General features: G+C 42.6%; 1 protein-coding gene across 1 annotated transcript in view; it reads left to right on the top strand.

Annotated features, from left to right (window-relative positions):
• Positions 1 to 15,506, top strand: part of Me2 (malic enzyme 2) — a 43,702-nt gene that overhangs the window by 14,420 nt on the left and 13,776 nt on the right. Inside the window, exons 4-12 of the mRNA XM_005356256.3 lie at positions 2,289 to 2,438; positions 4,257 to 4,332; positions 5,728 to 5,889; positions 6,158 to 6,261; positions 8,868 to 8,977; positions 9,075 to 9,172; positions 9,615 to 9,728; positions 12,382 to 12,496; positions 14,560 to 14,702. Coding sequence (XP_005356313.1) covers positions 2,289 to 2,438; positions 4,257 to 4,332; positions 5,728 to 5,889; positions 6,158 to 6,261; positions 8,868 to 8,977; positions 9,075 to 9,172; positions 9,615 to 9,728; positions 12,382 to 12,496; positions 14,560 to 14,702 — 1,072 coding nt within the window. The remainder of the gene's footprint in view (positions 1 to 2,288; positions 2,439 to 4,256; positions 4,333 to 5,727; positions 5,890 to 6,157; positions 6,262 to 8,867; positions 8,978 to 9,074; positions 9,173 to 9,614; positions 9,729 to 12,381; positions 12,497 to 14,559; positions 14,703 to 15,506) is intronic.

Here is a 15,506-nt window from a genome sequence, read left to right as displayed (position 1 = left end):
GCACAGCAAATGTATGGGAGCCTTGTGTATGAGCCTTGTGGGGTGGTCTCATTTGTAGTGCTGTTCTACATGGACAGTGTTAGTTTCTGCAGAGGAGAGGTGTCGCATCGGTTCAGGATTGGGGGCATTGGTCTAGGCTTCTCACGTCGAAGTTAAGTCCAGCCTGTTTGTCTGCAGTTGACTGTCTAATTGGTGAGCAGGGACATACACGCTTTGGTTGGGTTTTGCAGTGGTAGAGATGTGTGTACCTGTGACTTGGCAAATGGTGGTAGTTAGGGAAGAGGATAGGGTTGTGATCAGTGTGGAATTCAGGGCATTTGTCACCCCTGTGTTTTAAGAGACCTGGGTGAGACTGAGATCAGTGCGAGACAAACAAAGTGACCAAAGCTAAATGAAGATGGAGTGATGGGGCCGAGGAGCTCCCGTGCACATGCCTGAGGGGTCACCTGTTTCTTAACATGCTTGTCATCTCTTGCCATTTTATGGCCCGATTGCTTTTGATTATTCCCCTAGAGTGAGGAGAAATCGTCTCTTTAATTTCTACCAACTGATGTCATTTCTATCCCTGTAGCTGTATAGAAAATACAGTTCATTCATACATTTTTCTTACATAGTCACCAAATAAAATATAGAAAACACAGTCCATTCATATAGTTTTCTTACATATTCACCAAATAAAATATAGAAAATATAGTCCATTCATACAGTTTTCTTACATAGTCACCAAATAAAACATAGAAATAGAGAAGTCTCAGCCTAAGATGGAGCTCTAATAAACCATTTTTACAGTGAAACTATTATAAGGTGAAGGTATATTTAGTACATCCAACCTACCAAATACCATAGATCAACAGTACAGTCCATTTCAGAGCAAATTACTGAGCTTTGATTGTATGTCTGCCTGGAAGCTGTGGCTCACTGTAACAGCCCAGCATGAGAGTATTTGCATGTAATCTCCACATATACCCTCCCTTTTACAGATGATCACTTCCTTAACAGTGCAAAAGCAATGTGAAGTTGAATACAGAAGAAATAATAGGGTATAGCTGTTGGAGGAGGCCATTTGTTCATTTCCCAGACTCTCAAAGTAATCACACAGAAATCTGTATTAATTGCAATACTGGTTGGGCAATAGTGTAAGTGTATTTCTAGCTAGCTCTTATATCTTAAATTAACCAATTTATATTATTTTATATTTTACCACAAGGTTTGTGACCTACCGGCAAGGTTCCAGCCAACAACTTGCATCTTCCTCCTCTGGCGGCTTCATGGCGTCTCACTGACTCTGCCTAATTTTCTCCCAGCATTCAGATTAGTTTTTTCACCTAGCTCTAGTCTGTCCTATTATAGTCAAAGCAGCTTCTTTATTCATTAACCAATAAAAGCAACACATATACAGAACTTCCCACACCATATAGTGGGGGCAGAACACAGAAAAGTCGAGTATATGTGTGCACTCGGAGGGGAATGGCCTCAGCTACAGTGGGAGGCCCGAGTAAGAACTGTCCCTAGCAGATAGTGAGATGGGCCGTCGGGTACATCCTGTCTGAGCAGATGAAGTAAGTCAGGATAGAGGAAATGAGACCAGAAAGTACATGGGGGTTTGCGCCTTACTTTATTGGCATTTAGGATCCATTTAAGGACAATTAGAAATGGTCCCAGATAATGTGTTTTAAAAGGATGGGTTGGAGCAAGAAAGGAAAATTGTATGAAGATTGGTTAGTGATTTAGACCGGATGTGGGGAGGAGAAGTGGACATATTTGAAGGATGCTTGTAGGTGTTCACGTTGGGCCTCGGTGATCTACTAGATTGTCTCAGAGAAAGAAAGCAGAAGTTAAGAATGGCCTGTAGTTTGAACCTTGTTTTCTTGGTGTTGTTTCTCTCCTTGTACCTCATAATGCTTAAAACAACTGGATTATAAACTCTTCAGCATTGGTGGCTTCTTTGTCCCTGGACTTGAGAGCAGTGCTTGGGGCCATCAGTGTTTGGTGAGCATGTGGATGCCTACCTCTTCCTTCAGCTTCTTCCTTTACATGTGGGTGTCCTGTTGATCCCTTAGCATTTCCAGGCTTTTGTTCAAAGGATTAGCTGTTGTTTCTCTTGTTATCATCTCCCACTTAAGTACATCTGTGTTTGGCTATAAGGTGTGTGTGTGTGTGTGTGTGTGTGTGTGTGAAAATGTATGTATGTATGTATGTATGTGAAGGGCCCTGTTTTAGACATTTGAAAAATCAAGTTTTTCAGTGTGCTGCAAGCTAACTCAAACATTCGGTGTGTTTAATTTCAGATACATCTATATAATGGGCATACAAGAAAGAAATGAGAAACTGTTTTATAGAATACTGCAAGATGATATTGAAAGTCTGATGCCAATTGTATATACACCAACAGTTGGTCTTGCCTGCTCCCAGTATGGGCACATTTTTAGAAGACCTAAGTAAGGCTTGTTTTTACATACAAATATATAATTGATTATTGTATAAGAAAGTATCATTCTGTAACAACTAATTAGATTTCTGTGTGTTACTGTGGTCTTATCCCCGTCAGGTTTCTCACCTCACAAAATCCTAATTTGTATTAAAAGCCTAACTGATATTAATACAAGCTCAGCATATTCATATCTTTTGTCCTTGCAGAACTAGCTAGCTCCTAATACTATTGCCATTATTAGAGGACTGTGTGGTCCCTGTGCCTCTCTCCCCCGCCCCAGACCGGAATTAAGGCTGTTTGCAGATTGCCAGGTTGGGGTTGGTGTCCTCACTTACCAGCTTTAATTTCTGATACCCGTCTTCCCTTTAAAATGAAAAATTAACTGTGATGAATTTTAATTTCAGACCATTCTACCACCATCAAACATTTTAGTAGGAAGAGTCAGTCCCTCTATGGGCCATTACCTCAAGTCCTTGAGTGAGCACATGGTGCCTGTCAGCTAATGGGGAAAGAACCTGTTAAGACTTGCAGAGAGGAAGCTGATGTGCTGGATCTGTCTGAGACTATTTTTATTTGAGTTTTTTGTCCCTTCTGATCCATTGTTTACCTTAATCCTTGTCCCGTCCCCCCAGCTCACACACTGATATCCCTGTAGGCATTTAGACCAGGAATGAGAGCATCTCTCAGCCACTCCCCCACCCCTGCATCTAGTCTGATGGCTTCTCTCAGACTTGAGTCTATAAGAAGCACCTGTTGAATTATTTAAAAGCTTGAACCATGCCAGCTCTTTCTCTCTCTCTCCACAAGCTTCTGATGAGGAGGAAGATCTGGCAGCCTGAACTTAGCAAGCACCCTCGGTGCTTATGTGACAGAAATTCCCTGGCAGACTGAAGCATGATTAATATAAACTCAGAAACAGAAATTGGAGTTCAATCTTAAGATCAGAAAAGAATAGCGGCCAGCCCCTGGCTCTTACCTCAACCTCATTTCAAAGGCAATCCTGCCTCCAGGAATCTCAGAATGAGACTGTGACTGAGAGCTGTCTCCTCCCATTTTATAATCCTCTCTAGGGGTTGGATTAAAGGTGTGCACCCCTGGGGTTAAAAGCATGCACCACCCAGTTTCTGTGACAACTAGTGTGGCTACTGGGATTAAAGGTGTGTATTACCACTACCTGGTCTGTAAGGCTGACCAGTGGGGTTGTTTTACTTCAGGCAAGCTTTATTTATTAAGATACAAATGAAATGCCACTACTGCAGACACTGAGAAGTGCAGTTTAATCTAACCTGTATGGTGCTTTTACCAAAGTATCTAAAACATTTCTAGGAGATAACCCAGTGGTTGGTCACATGTGTGGTTTCTTATTAGAAGAGTGTTTCTCAGCTCAGGTTAAAGGAGAAAAGGTTGGAAGGTGTACTGCCTAGACAGACCTCACCCCGTGTCAGCTAGGTCATAGAAGCTCCTCTGTGCTTGTCATGTGCATCACAGGTGAGAACTGACGGGAGACGTCACAGCACGGGGCAGGGCTTCTCCATGTTGCTGTATCGTTAATTCATTGTAGCCTATGTAGGAATTTTTACTTTATTTTTCACTTTGATGGTTGGACCATGCAATATGGACATGTTTCATTTTGGCAAAAGGATCACATCAGTTAACAGTAATCTTTGTTCAGTTATTCTATAAGCAACATAATTATCATTTGAAAGAGTTTTAATGTTCGTAATAAATCAGCGCTTGGAAATTAAACCATATCTTGGTGCTCTACTAAAATGTCTTTATCCCATGGACAAAACGTAGATAACTGTCATGTGTTTTCCTATTGCAGGGGGTTGTTTATTTCAATCTCAGACAGAGGTCATGTCAGATCGATTGTGGATAACTGGCCAGAAAACCACGTTAAGGTACTAAGAGCACACCCTCCTTCTCACAATGTCTTCTCTTCCTTGTAAGTTAACTCTAGATTGCCAAGAACAAGTTCCCCTTGTCGCTCTGAGTTGTTTACACACATGTACGTGCAGATGTCTGCTCTGTGTCTGAGGAGGTGCTGGTCGTAACCGTCCTGAGATGGGGCACTGAGACAGTGCTTGGCTCTGAGTGAGACATTGGCACCAGTTAAGAGTGAGCTTGGTCCTAGCTTTAGTTTCTTGGTAGAGAAAGCGAATGCTCACCCAAGTGTGGTGGTGCAGACCTGTAATCTGTAATCCCCACACTAGAAGGAAAAGGCAGGCAGACCCATGAGAGCCTGGCTCAGAAAAGAAAAGGAAAGGCAACAACATAGGAATGTCGGCTCTGGGAGAGGGCCAGTTGTGTTCTCTCTCTGTGTATCTCTCTGTCTGTCTGTCTGTCTGTCTGTCCGTCTCTTTTTTGACTAAGGTAGATTTAGATCCTTGGCAAGTACTGCACTGTCAAAAGAATTTTAAAATGTAGCAAATACGAGCCATGGTCAGTGTAACTCTTTCATGAAGCAAATTGGACAGCTTCTTTAAAGACCTGTGGGTAGCACTGTGCTTGTCACTGCGGTCATCTCGCTGCCTTCATTGTGAATGTCTCCTTTACCAGCATAAACGCTGACGAATCATGAGTTCAGCCTTGCGCAGTCTCTGCACTTTCAAGGTGAAAGTAGAAGAACTGGATCATCCTTTACTACATAGGGAATTCTAGGCCAGCTTGTGCTAAATTTGACACTGCCTCCTCCTCCCCCATCCTTCCAAAATCATTAGTTCAGATAATTTAGGAAAAATTTGGTAAAATAACTAAATTTACAATATCATCCTATACACTTATATGTAGGTATCCGTATATATATGATTTACATTCATAATATATGTATTTATATATATATACATTATATATACTTTTTAAAATCTAGGTTGTTTTCTCCTTTACTTTGCAAAGGCTTTTCTTGATTGCCCTAGGTTGATAGATCATGCTGTTTATTTTTTAAACTTTTTATTTTGGTAATCTTGGACTTTAATTTGCTTTTCCCATGTTTCAGTCTATGGAAAAAATACTTAATCTATGCAAAGAATACTTGATCCCTCTGTCCCCTCATTCTAGTCCCAGAACAAAGTCAGATGGGAAGCATGTCTAAGAACTCTCCTCTAATCCCTCGTAACAGGCAGAAGTCCTAGCTCAAGCCTGCTCCATGGGGTCAGGTTTGGAATTAGATAGAAAGGATTCTGCTTCTGCAGTGAGAGTGGAATAGAGCAGAAGAGCCCACCCTCTCTGAGGATGAACTTCTTCCGTGCCCCACTTTGGCAGCTTCTGATGCGCTTTTTGTTTTATTTCTAACAAAGGCTGTCGTGGTGACTGACGGAGAGAGAATTCTGGGTCTTGGAGATCTGGGTGTCTATGGGATGGGGATCCCCGTTGGGAAGCTTTGTTTGTACACAGCATGTGCAGGAATACAACCCGAGAAATGCCTGCCTGTGTGTATCGACGTGGGAACTGATAACAAAGTGAGTAGCACCCCCACACACACCCCGTCCATTCTCCCTTGTTCTAAAAGAAACAAAAAACTGCAGCTCTCTTTGAAGATGGTTTGTTGAAGGGGTGAGATCCTGTCATTTTAGGTGTTAGTCTTTGTCTTAAACTTAACTTTTAATATTTATATAAATAAGACTAGATCAAATCTATTAAGTTTCTTAAATGATTAAAGTTTTATATGCTTAATGTAAATAAATATTATAATAAAAGACTATTTTTAATCTTCGCTTTCTTATATAGGCACTATTAAAGGATCCCTTTTATATGGGCTTGTATCAGAAACGAGATCGTTCCCAACTGTATGACGACCTGATTGATGAGTTTATGAAGGCGATTACTGACAGGTATCCTATGAAACTGGTGGATATGAAAGAACCTCTTATTGCAGGGTGGGGGGCACCATTGTGCTTTTTCCTTTTATGTCCTGGGAGCTTGTAAGGGAAGGATTAAGTTGTGGGAACTCTCTCATGCCCACTGACATGTACTGGCACAGATGGGACCTCTGTTCTGCATTGCTGGCTGGGATTACCTGACATCTGGAAGGAAGTCTGTCTGCTTCCGCCTCTCCTAAGCTCTCACAACGCGTGCGTTCCTCCCTCAGCCTTCCATGGCCGGGCTCATTCCCACCTTCCGCCAGAGCCCTCCTTCAGCTTTGACATCTTATTTGGGCTCAGTTGTGGAGTTCGTTTGTTTCTGGGTGTGTGTATGTGTTTTTGTGTGCATATGGAGGTCAGAGGTCACCTTTGAGGAGTCTCTCGTTTACCTTTCTGTGGGCTAAACTCAGGTTGCAGGCTGATTAGCAAGCACTACACCTGAATGGATCCTCTGTTCACATATACTTGTGGACGGCTGTCCTGGGAATGAGTTCAGGGCTTCACAACATACTAGACAAGCACTGTGTGACCGAGCTGGACTCTCAGTTCTTGCATATACAGTAAATTGTGTCCTCCATACATGTGACTCACGAAGCTACCTGTGTGGCCCTGCACACCAAACTGCTGGGGGACCCTGTCTTGAGAAATTCTGTCACTGCACCCTGCTCTACCTCAGATTGAACTCTTTCCCTTTGCAAACAGCCTGCCTTCCCTATTCCTAACTGCTAACGATGGCAGTAACGTTCACCCCGTTGCCAGACCTTTAATCTTGGTGCCATTTGTGGCTCTCCTCCATCAACCAGCCCTTCCGTCAGAGCATGCTCAGATTCAGCATGTCTCATTAGTGTGTCTCTTGTTGCCCCAGCCTTCTTTTGCCTTGCCTGGATTCCTCTAAATCCTTCTCCGGTAGGTTTCTCTCTAGTTCATGCCCATCTAACATTAGGATTAATCTTGTAAAAATGTGTTGCCTTACATATTTTGTTGCTGAAAATTTCTCAGTGTTTTTCTATTACCACAACTTAAAACCCAAATTCTTCATCTTTGTGATCTAGCATGTTCTCTCTCTCTCTCTTTCTCTCTCTCTCTCTCTCCCTCTCCCTCTCCCTCTCCCTCTCTCTGCTCCCCCCTCTGTGTGTGTGTGTACTGGTGCGTGTACCATGGCAACCGTGTGTGGAGATCAGAAGACAACCTTTGGTGTCTGTCTTTACCCTCAGCCATAAAACAGGGTCCTTGTTGTTTTTCTACTACACAATCTCTCATATGGCACCCTTTTTATGCTGAGGCCGGTTCACAGACTCTCAGAGACCCTCCTGCCTCTGCTTTCTGCCTCCCTGTAAAGTATTGGATTATTTATGCTCACACTGAGTCCAACTCTTTTGAGGGTTCTTGGTATTTGAACTCAGGACCTCACACTTGCTGAGCAAGCACTTTTACCCATAGAGCCATCTTCCAAACTCTAGCTAAGCATTTAAAATAACTGGCACATGGAGATACTCGGATTCCTTCCAAGAGGCAAAGATGATGACAGACTTAGAGCTGAACTGCTTATCGGCCCACACCCTGCCCTCTGTTCCTTCTTCCTTCACTTTCCTTCTTTGTACAATGCTGTGCTACTGCGTCTTCTTAGGCGTCCAGATGGCCTTGACACTGGGCTGCCTCATACTTTCCAGTTTGTTCTAGTTTTCCATGGCATCTGTTTTATGATTCCTGGGTCTTTGTGAACTCCTAGCTGCTGCTGTCTTTCTCACATCCCCACACTCTGTCTTTCTCACGTCCCCACACTCAAGCATGCTGCACACCTCTGGTAGGTTACTTTTGCTAGATGGAGGCTTTTGTGAGTTCTTCCTCCTCCAGAGCCTTCAGGGATTCAACATGAGCCAGCTCACACGTCCTGCAGTGTGAGCCCTGAAACATATATTCTGGCCATTGAAAATTCAGGGTCACCAGAATGTACCTTGTTTAACTTTTCTCTTCTTATTAGTTATTTCTGAGATGAAGACCCAGTGTAGCTCCCTTTCCAGTCTTTTCTGCCTTTTTCTTTCCTTGGTTAATTTGTTTGAGTCTGTCGTCTTGTGTTTTCTAGACTGGCCTTAAACCTGTGATCTCCCTGCCTTAGCTTCTCTGGTGCAGGATACACATGTATCCTGCATTGCCTTCCCTTCTTAACTCCTGTTCACCAAAATGAACTCACCTGACCACACTGTCCCAGTGCTTACTTAGTGTGCCTTCCTGTGCTGTCAGTCATTGCTATTTAAGGGGCTCATCCATTTCAAAGGTCTACTCTGAAATGCAAGAAAGAATCCCTTTGAGGGGGTCACTTAGTGCTCCTATGCTCTGGACACCCTCCTGGGCCTTGGTCAGTATTTACACAGGGAATGGCCATAGGCCTGTTTGTGCCTCCATGTTCATTAAAAGGATGTCTGCAATTTGGCTCTAGGCTTTGACAAGCTCTGAAAGTCATGGCCTTGGGCTAGTATAATCTCTTCTTTCAGATACTAATTGTAGAACTAGTAAGCAGGAAGTCTGTCTAATTGTGGTGCTTTTAACACAATTATCAAAGGGTTTACTGTTTCTAGATATGGACGGAACACACTCATCCAGTTTGAAGACTTTGGGAATCATAATGCCTTCAGGTTCTTAAGAAAATATCGAGAAAAATACTGTACTTTCAATGACGACATTCAAGGTAAATCAAAAATGAAATGATTTTTCCCCCTACTTTTTAAGTGTTTATAATATGTCTTTTGTTTGTTTCATTGTAAAAATCATGGGTTTTCCCACAGGGACAGCTGCAGTTGCTTTGTCGGGTCTTCTCGCGACCCAAAAAGTTATTAATAAACCAGTCTCAGAACACAAAATCTTATTTCTTGGAGCAGGAGAGGTAAGTTTTTAAAGCTTTTATAATTTAAAACCAGTACCCTGTTTCTTTCTGTAAAGTAAGACTGACCAGAGCTGGTGGTGCACACCTTTAATCCCATTGCACTTGGGAGGCAGAGGCAGGTGGATCTCTGAGTTTGAGGCCAGCCTGGTCTACAGAGTGTGTTCCAGGAGAGCTAGAACTATATAGAGAGACGGTCTCAAGGAAAACAGGAAAGTAAGACAGCATGTTGGTGCTTACTGATGGTCACAGCAATCACAGTGAGTTTAGAGCTTGCGGAAATGGTGTGAATCATGATCTCTCAGAAGTCATTTGTTTAGAGAGACTTGGGATTTCTAAGGGAAGGTAGTGCAGATACGGCCAATAATGTGATCCCTACATACAGAGCAACTGAGCGTCACCTCATTCTCCAGGCTTGACTTTTAAACATGTGCTTCCCGGACAGGCTGCCCTTGGAATTGCAAACCTTATAGTCATGTCTATGGTGGAAAGTGGCCTCTCAGAAGAGGAGGCACGGAGGAAGGTCTGGATGTTCGACAAGAACGGCTTACTAGTTAAGGTAAGGATGCAGAACTTGGCGGACCAACAGGGCGTCTGACTGGGGTGTTGTCTTGCATCTCACTACCTACTGCAGTGTGCAGGAGCTAGCCTCTGCTGTGTTGTCCACAGAGACTGTCCCATCTGCTGTCTGCCGTGGTTTCATTTTTGTGGCTGTAATAAAATAACCCCTATATGAAAAGCAACATAGGGGAGCGTTGGCCGACAGCTGCAGGTTAGAATCCATTACTGTGAGGAAGTCAAGGCAGAAACATCAAGTGTCACAGCCACAGTTGAGAGCAGAGAATAAACGCATGCATGCTTGCTTGCTGTCAGCTAGCTTTTCTTACCCTGCACTGTCAAAGCCCAGCCCATGACATGGAGTCATCCACACTCAGGGTAGGTTTCCGTCCTTCTTCGAGGCAGTCTGGACAATCCATGCAGACACACACACCCTTCACACACATCTAACTCCTGCCAGGCATTCCAAAGGCCTACTAGGTCTTTATACTCTTCACTTAGACTCTTCTCGAGTGATTCTAGGTTGCTGTGTGAAGTTGGCAGTTCCAGCTAACTGGACACTGTCTTCTATAAAGACTCTTATTTCATACTTAAATCATAATCTGTCTGCGGAAACCAGACTTGCTCTCTCTTGCTGTGTTCTCAAGCTCTTAAGAGATGGAATAGTTACTATATCTGATTGTATTTGACTCTCTTAAACTAAAATGTTTGTGGTGCTAGGGATTGATCCCAAGGCCTTAAGCCTGCCAGGCGAGCATAATCATTCTGTCATTGGGCTACACCCCTAACACTAAAGCTCAGTTTTGAGTTGGGACCCAACATTCTGTTTAAACTATTAGCAATACATCTAATATTTGAGCAGAAACTGTTTTGTTGTAATGTCGTTTAAGTCATAATCCCCTGTGTCAGTTCATGTATAGTAAGGGTCTTCTCCGTATATTAGCACCTCTGAGCCTGCTTGCCAGCATTCCTTCAAATTGGGTACTGTTTTTAATCAGCTATAGATATCGTATGTCTTACATTATGTGACATATTTTCATCTATTCAGTATGCAATACTACTTTATTTTCCCATGTTTTCATCATAATCTAGTGGCAGGACAGTTCTTTCCCATTTACATGTACTAAGCATGTTATCTTTACATACATTTACATGTATAGGACATGTGCATGGCTCTAGTCCTGGTCCTTTTTCCTTCACTGGTGTCAGTAACCAGGTATTAGAGTAACATTGTATGTGCTGTTGTTGTTAGTCCTCTCAAAAATCCTGTCCCTTTTTGGGGAGAGGAAGTTGGTTTGTTTTGTTTTCCTTATGAAATTTTATAATCATAGAAACAAATTTAAAATGATCATGGAGGGCTCAGCAGTTATGAGCATTTGCTGCTCTTGAGAAGACTAATTTTTTAATGTCAAAGCTTTTGCTGCCAAGTGGTGTGGGTGCATGCTTTAATCCCAGCACTCAGGAGACAGAGGCAGGTAGATCTCTGTGAGTTTGAGGCCAGCCTGGTCTACAAGAGCTAGTTCCAGGACAGGCTCCAAAACCACAGAGAAACCCTGTCTCGAAAAAAGAATTTTTTAAAAAAGTAAGATTTTGTTGTTTTTCAAAGTCATCAGTTTCAAAGAGATGGAGACAGAATCCATACTGAAGAGTGCTCCCTGAGTATACAGCTTAGACTCTGAATTATTGAACTGTGGTTACAAAGGGGCTGTAGCCACAGTGTTTGCTGGTCCATGTAGAATGTATGTTTTGAACATCACATTTTTACCTGGAGCAGAGTACATTTCTGCAGGTATACAGTTCAGTGCTTCAGTCTGTAATACTGGTTTCATCAAGGCCAAGTCTAAACTGACCGTAGTGTTGGTAGTGCAATGCTCCCTCAACACAGGAGAGACTCCCTGCTCGCCTGTACCCTCAAGCGTGTTTTGTTGTTGTTTTGGTTTTGCTTTTTAGAATGTATAAAGTAGCTTGACCTGTGGGTCTTGGGTTTTCAGTCTCTTCCAGTGATCCTAACCCTGTCATCCATTTGGCTACACTATGCGTTCCCTGCTAAATGCCACTCTCCAGAGCTGTCGAATGCCAAGGCAGTGAAGCCTGTACTCTGGGCTCTTAAACTTTGCCACTTGGAGATGGCTGGGCAGGGCTTAAGCTATGTAGTGAGTGAGACCAGCCAAAGCTAGGCCATACAAGACCCTGTCTTAAAGGGGTGGGGAGCTGGGGAGTTTGCCCCAGCAGTAGAGCATTTGAGTAGTATGTTCAAAGCCCTGGGTTCTGTTCCTACTACCAAAAATAAACTCTTTTGGTGTGATTATTCATAAATTTGATAGGCTGTGGTGTCCCCTTTTGGTGGGCAAATTTGCAATATTTGCTATAGTGCTGTATTACATTTCTGAAATACTAAAGATTCTTCATTGTGAATATTGAATTTAGGAGGACTTCATAGAAGGAATGAGGTTTTGAGAGAGACAGCAAAGCTTATTATGTTCTAATGTAATTTGATGGGCTGTGTTTTTGTTTTGGACTCTGAAGTTAACATTAGAAAATAAAGGTTGAAGAGAAAAATAAATAGAAATGACAACATTTATCTAATTGATAGCTCATGTCCAGATTATCTTTAATATGCACTTACTGATATTGTATTTTATCTTTTGATTCAGGGGCGGGCTGCTAGCATAGATAGTAACCAGGAACCGTTTGCTCACTGTGTCCCAGGGAACATACCTGGAACTTTTGAAGATGCAGTAAATGAACTTAAGCCTTCAGTTATAATTGGTAAGCGAAGCTGTTGATAAATAATCCTGTTAATTAGCTGCCTGCCATAACTGCCATGTAAGATTGCTAAAGTAAGTTGATGTATTTTACTTTGTTCTTAGCATATGCAGTGGTCTCTTAGTGGGTTAGGGGACTGGTGTCAAGGCCCACTGGACAAACCCAAACCTGCTGCACCTACATCCCCCATGTTAAGAGATGCAGGACTTGTTCATAACTTGTACACACCCCACTTAAACCGTGGAAATGCCGTGTAAGAGCTCTTCAGCTGTATAGTGAGACACAGAGGTCTGCACATGCTCAGTACACGCTCAGTCTATTTCCTTCGCATTTCCAGCCTACATTGAAAATGTACCTTAATTGAATCTGTATATGCAGAACCCTGCACATAAAAAAGGCTGACTCAAAGTAATATTTTTGGTGACTGTGCATAAAAAATTTATTTTACTTTATTATTTTCATTTGAGACAGGGTTTCACTGTGTAGCTTTGGCTGTCTTGGAACTCACTCTAGACCATGCTGGCCTTGAACTCACAGAGATCCACCTACCTCTACCTCCCAAGTATTGGGATTAAAGGTGTGTGCTACTACTGCCCAGGACGTAAAAATTTTAAGAGACGGAAGCTCAGGCTAAAGCCGGGCGGTGGTGGCGCACGCCTTTAATCCTAGCACTTGGGAGGCAGAGGCAGGCAGATCTCTGTGAGTTCGAGACCAGCCTGGTCTACAAGAGCTAGTTCCAGGACAGGCTCCAAAGCCACAGAGAAACCCTGTCTCGAAAAAAAAAAAAAAAAAAAAGAAGAAGAAGCTCCGGCTAGTTATGTTGATGCGCATGTGTACTCTCAACACTCTGTAGAGACTAAGGCAAGATTATGAGTTCAAGGCCAATTTAGGCTGTATTGAAACATTATCTAAAAATCTAGAAAGGGGGCCAGCAAGGTGACTCAACAGGTAAAGGCTTGCTACACATCTCTTAGTGTGTATTGAGCCCCCAGGATCTATATAGTAGGAGAGGACCGTGGCTTGCAGATTGTCCATGGCATGGTGCCCCTTCAATACACATATAGACACAAAATAGATAAATGTAATTTTAAATTTACATTTTAACTTCAACTGAAAACAAGCCAAAGCTGTTTTACTCTCCTGTAGGCTGACTCTGAACACATGGGCTTCAGTGATTGTCTCGCCTGAGCCTCCCAAGGCACTGGGACTGCATGCCTGGCCCTTTACAGTGTTTTACTTTCAGAGTTGTTGCTGACTGTGAACGCAGCCTTAAAAGGCCAAGGTCATTTGACAGCCTGTACCTGGAAAATCCAGTGCAGAGTGGACATTTCATTGGCAACAAAGTGAAACTTTGCAGGTGTTATCTGTGATATCTGTGCTGACACAGCCGGGAATCCTCAGCACAGACACAGGCTGTTCCCTGAATAGCTGTAGATTGGAGTTCACAATCCTGTATTTTACTAGTTTTCATTTAGGAATTCTGTGTAATGTTGAAAAGTAAAACCTTCACAACGAGTTCCTGCGCTCAGAAAAGTATGTCTGTGCTTTTTTATTAATAAGAGCCCTCATTATTTTTTAGCTTGAGAAGAAATCTTAAAAGGTTCTCTACTTCACTTCTCTCAAAACCCAATATGGAACCAGAGCAGTGGTTCTCAACCTGTGGGTCAGGATCCCTGAAGCCGAAACTGTGCCCACTGAATGACATGGCGTTTCCCCAGGCAGCTACTGTCTGACCTCCTACGGTCTGTTTCTGGGCCCTCATGGAGTAGACTCTCTCAGCACTGTCTCCTGTGCTGTCAGAATGGAGGACACAGTCATAGGTTTAACAGTTTTTCCTAGAGCTCACTATGAATGCCAAAGAATAAATATTTAAGTGAAAATTTCAGTCAGCATTTTGTTGTTTTTTTCATTTCTGAAACTGTCCCCATAGTATTCTCTCATCATTATACAGTATCTATCTTTGTACTGATACCTGCGGTTTTGTTACGGTAAATGTGCTATAAAAACTTAGCAAGGACCGGTTTGTTATGCCTGTGCTGATGGCTCCTTTCCTTTCTTTATTGCAGGAGTGGCAGGTGCTGGCCGGCTTTTTACTCCTGGCGTCATCACGGCCATGGCCTCTATCAATGAAAGGCCTATAATATTTGCATTAAGTAATCCTACAGCACAGGCTGAGTGCACAGCAGAAGAAGCATATACACTCACAGAGGTATTGTCAATGAAAAGCACACAAGTTGTGCATGTGTTTCATTAGCTTATTAGTTAGACATTTGTACACGTGTGGTTCATCAGTATTTAAGTGGCAATTGCAGTGGATCACCGTCTGACATCAGTTCTGAGAGCAGTGACGTCATAACTCCGCCTACCACCCATTTGCCCACCTGCTGTGCGTCGTGTACTTCTGGACACTCTGAAACCAAATATGCTGCTTTTTTCTTGATTTTTTTCTTTATTCTTCTTATATAGAAACTTTCCATTTTGATTTGTGTTCATTTAAAGTTTTTTGCCTTATAGCCATCTTCCTGCCTGTCTGCTTTTATCTGGGATCATGCTCCTCTTCCCAGAAGAACTTTTGAAGGGTATCTTCACCCCACATGGAATTAACAGTTGGTAGTTGCTGCATCTCAGTGCTTTAAAAACAGGTTTTTTTCTGTTTTTATTTTGTTATTTTCTAAATTGTTTTTTGACAATTTTGCTCTGGCTTTGAACATGGACCTCAGGGTATGGTTTTCTTTTTTACTGGGGCTGGCTTTTACTTTTCTGTAAACTCATGGCTGTCTGGACTGGGTTTCACCCTTTCACCCAGAGTGATAGTGAGTCTGCTCTTTGGGGCCTTTGGCACTGCTGTTTTACTGTGTGTCAGTTACAGCATATGTATGTATGTATGTGTACATGGATGGCGTGTATGTAAATATGCATGTATGTAGTGAGCTTCCCCTAGTGTTCTGCGGGGTGGTGTTTTAATCTCCACTGTGTAATCACTTCTTCCACTGTTGTAGATCAACGTGACGCC

Source organism: Microtus ochrogaster, chromosome 18 (assembly GCF_000317375.1).
Source record: "Microtus ochrogaster isolate Prairie Vole_2 chromosome 18, MicOch1.0, whole genome shotgun sequence".
In the NCBI taxonomy this organism is placed as follows: domain Eukaryota; kingdom Metazoa; phylum Chordata; class Mammalia; order Rodentia; family Cricetidae; genus Microtus; species Microtus ochrogaster.
This window is presented reverse-complemented; position numbering and strand designations above follow the sequence as displayed.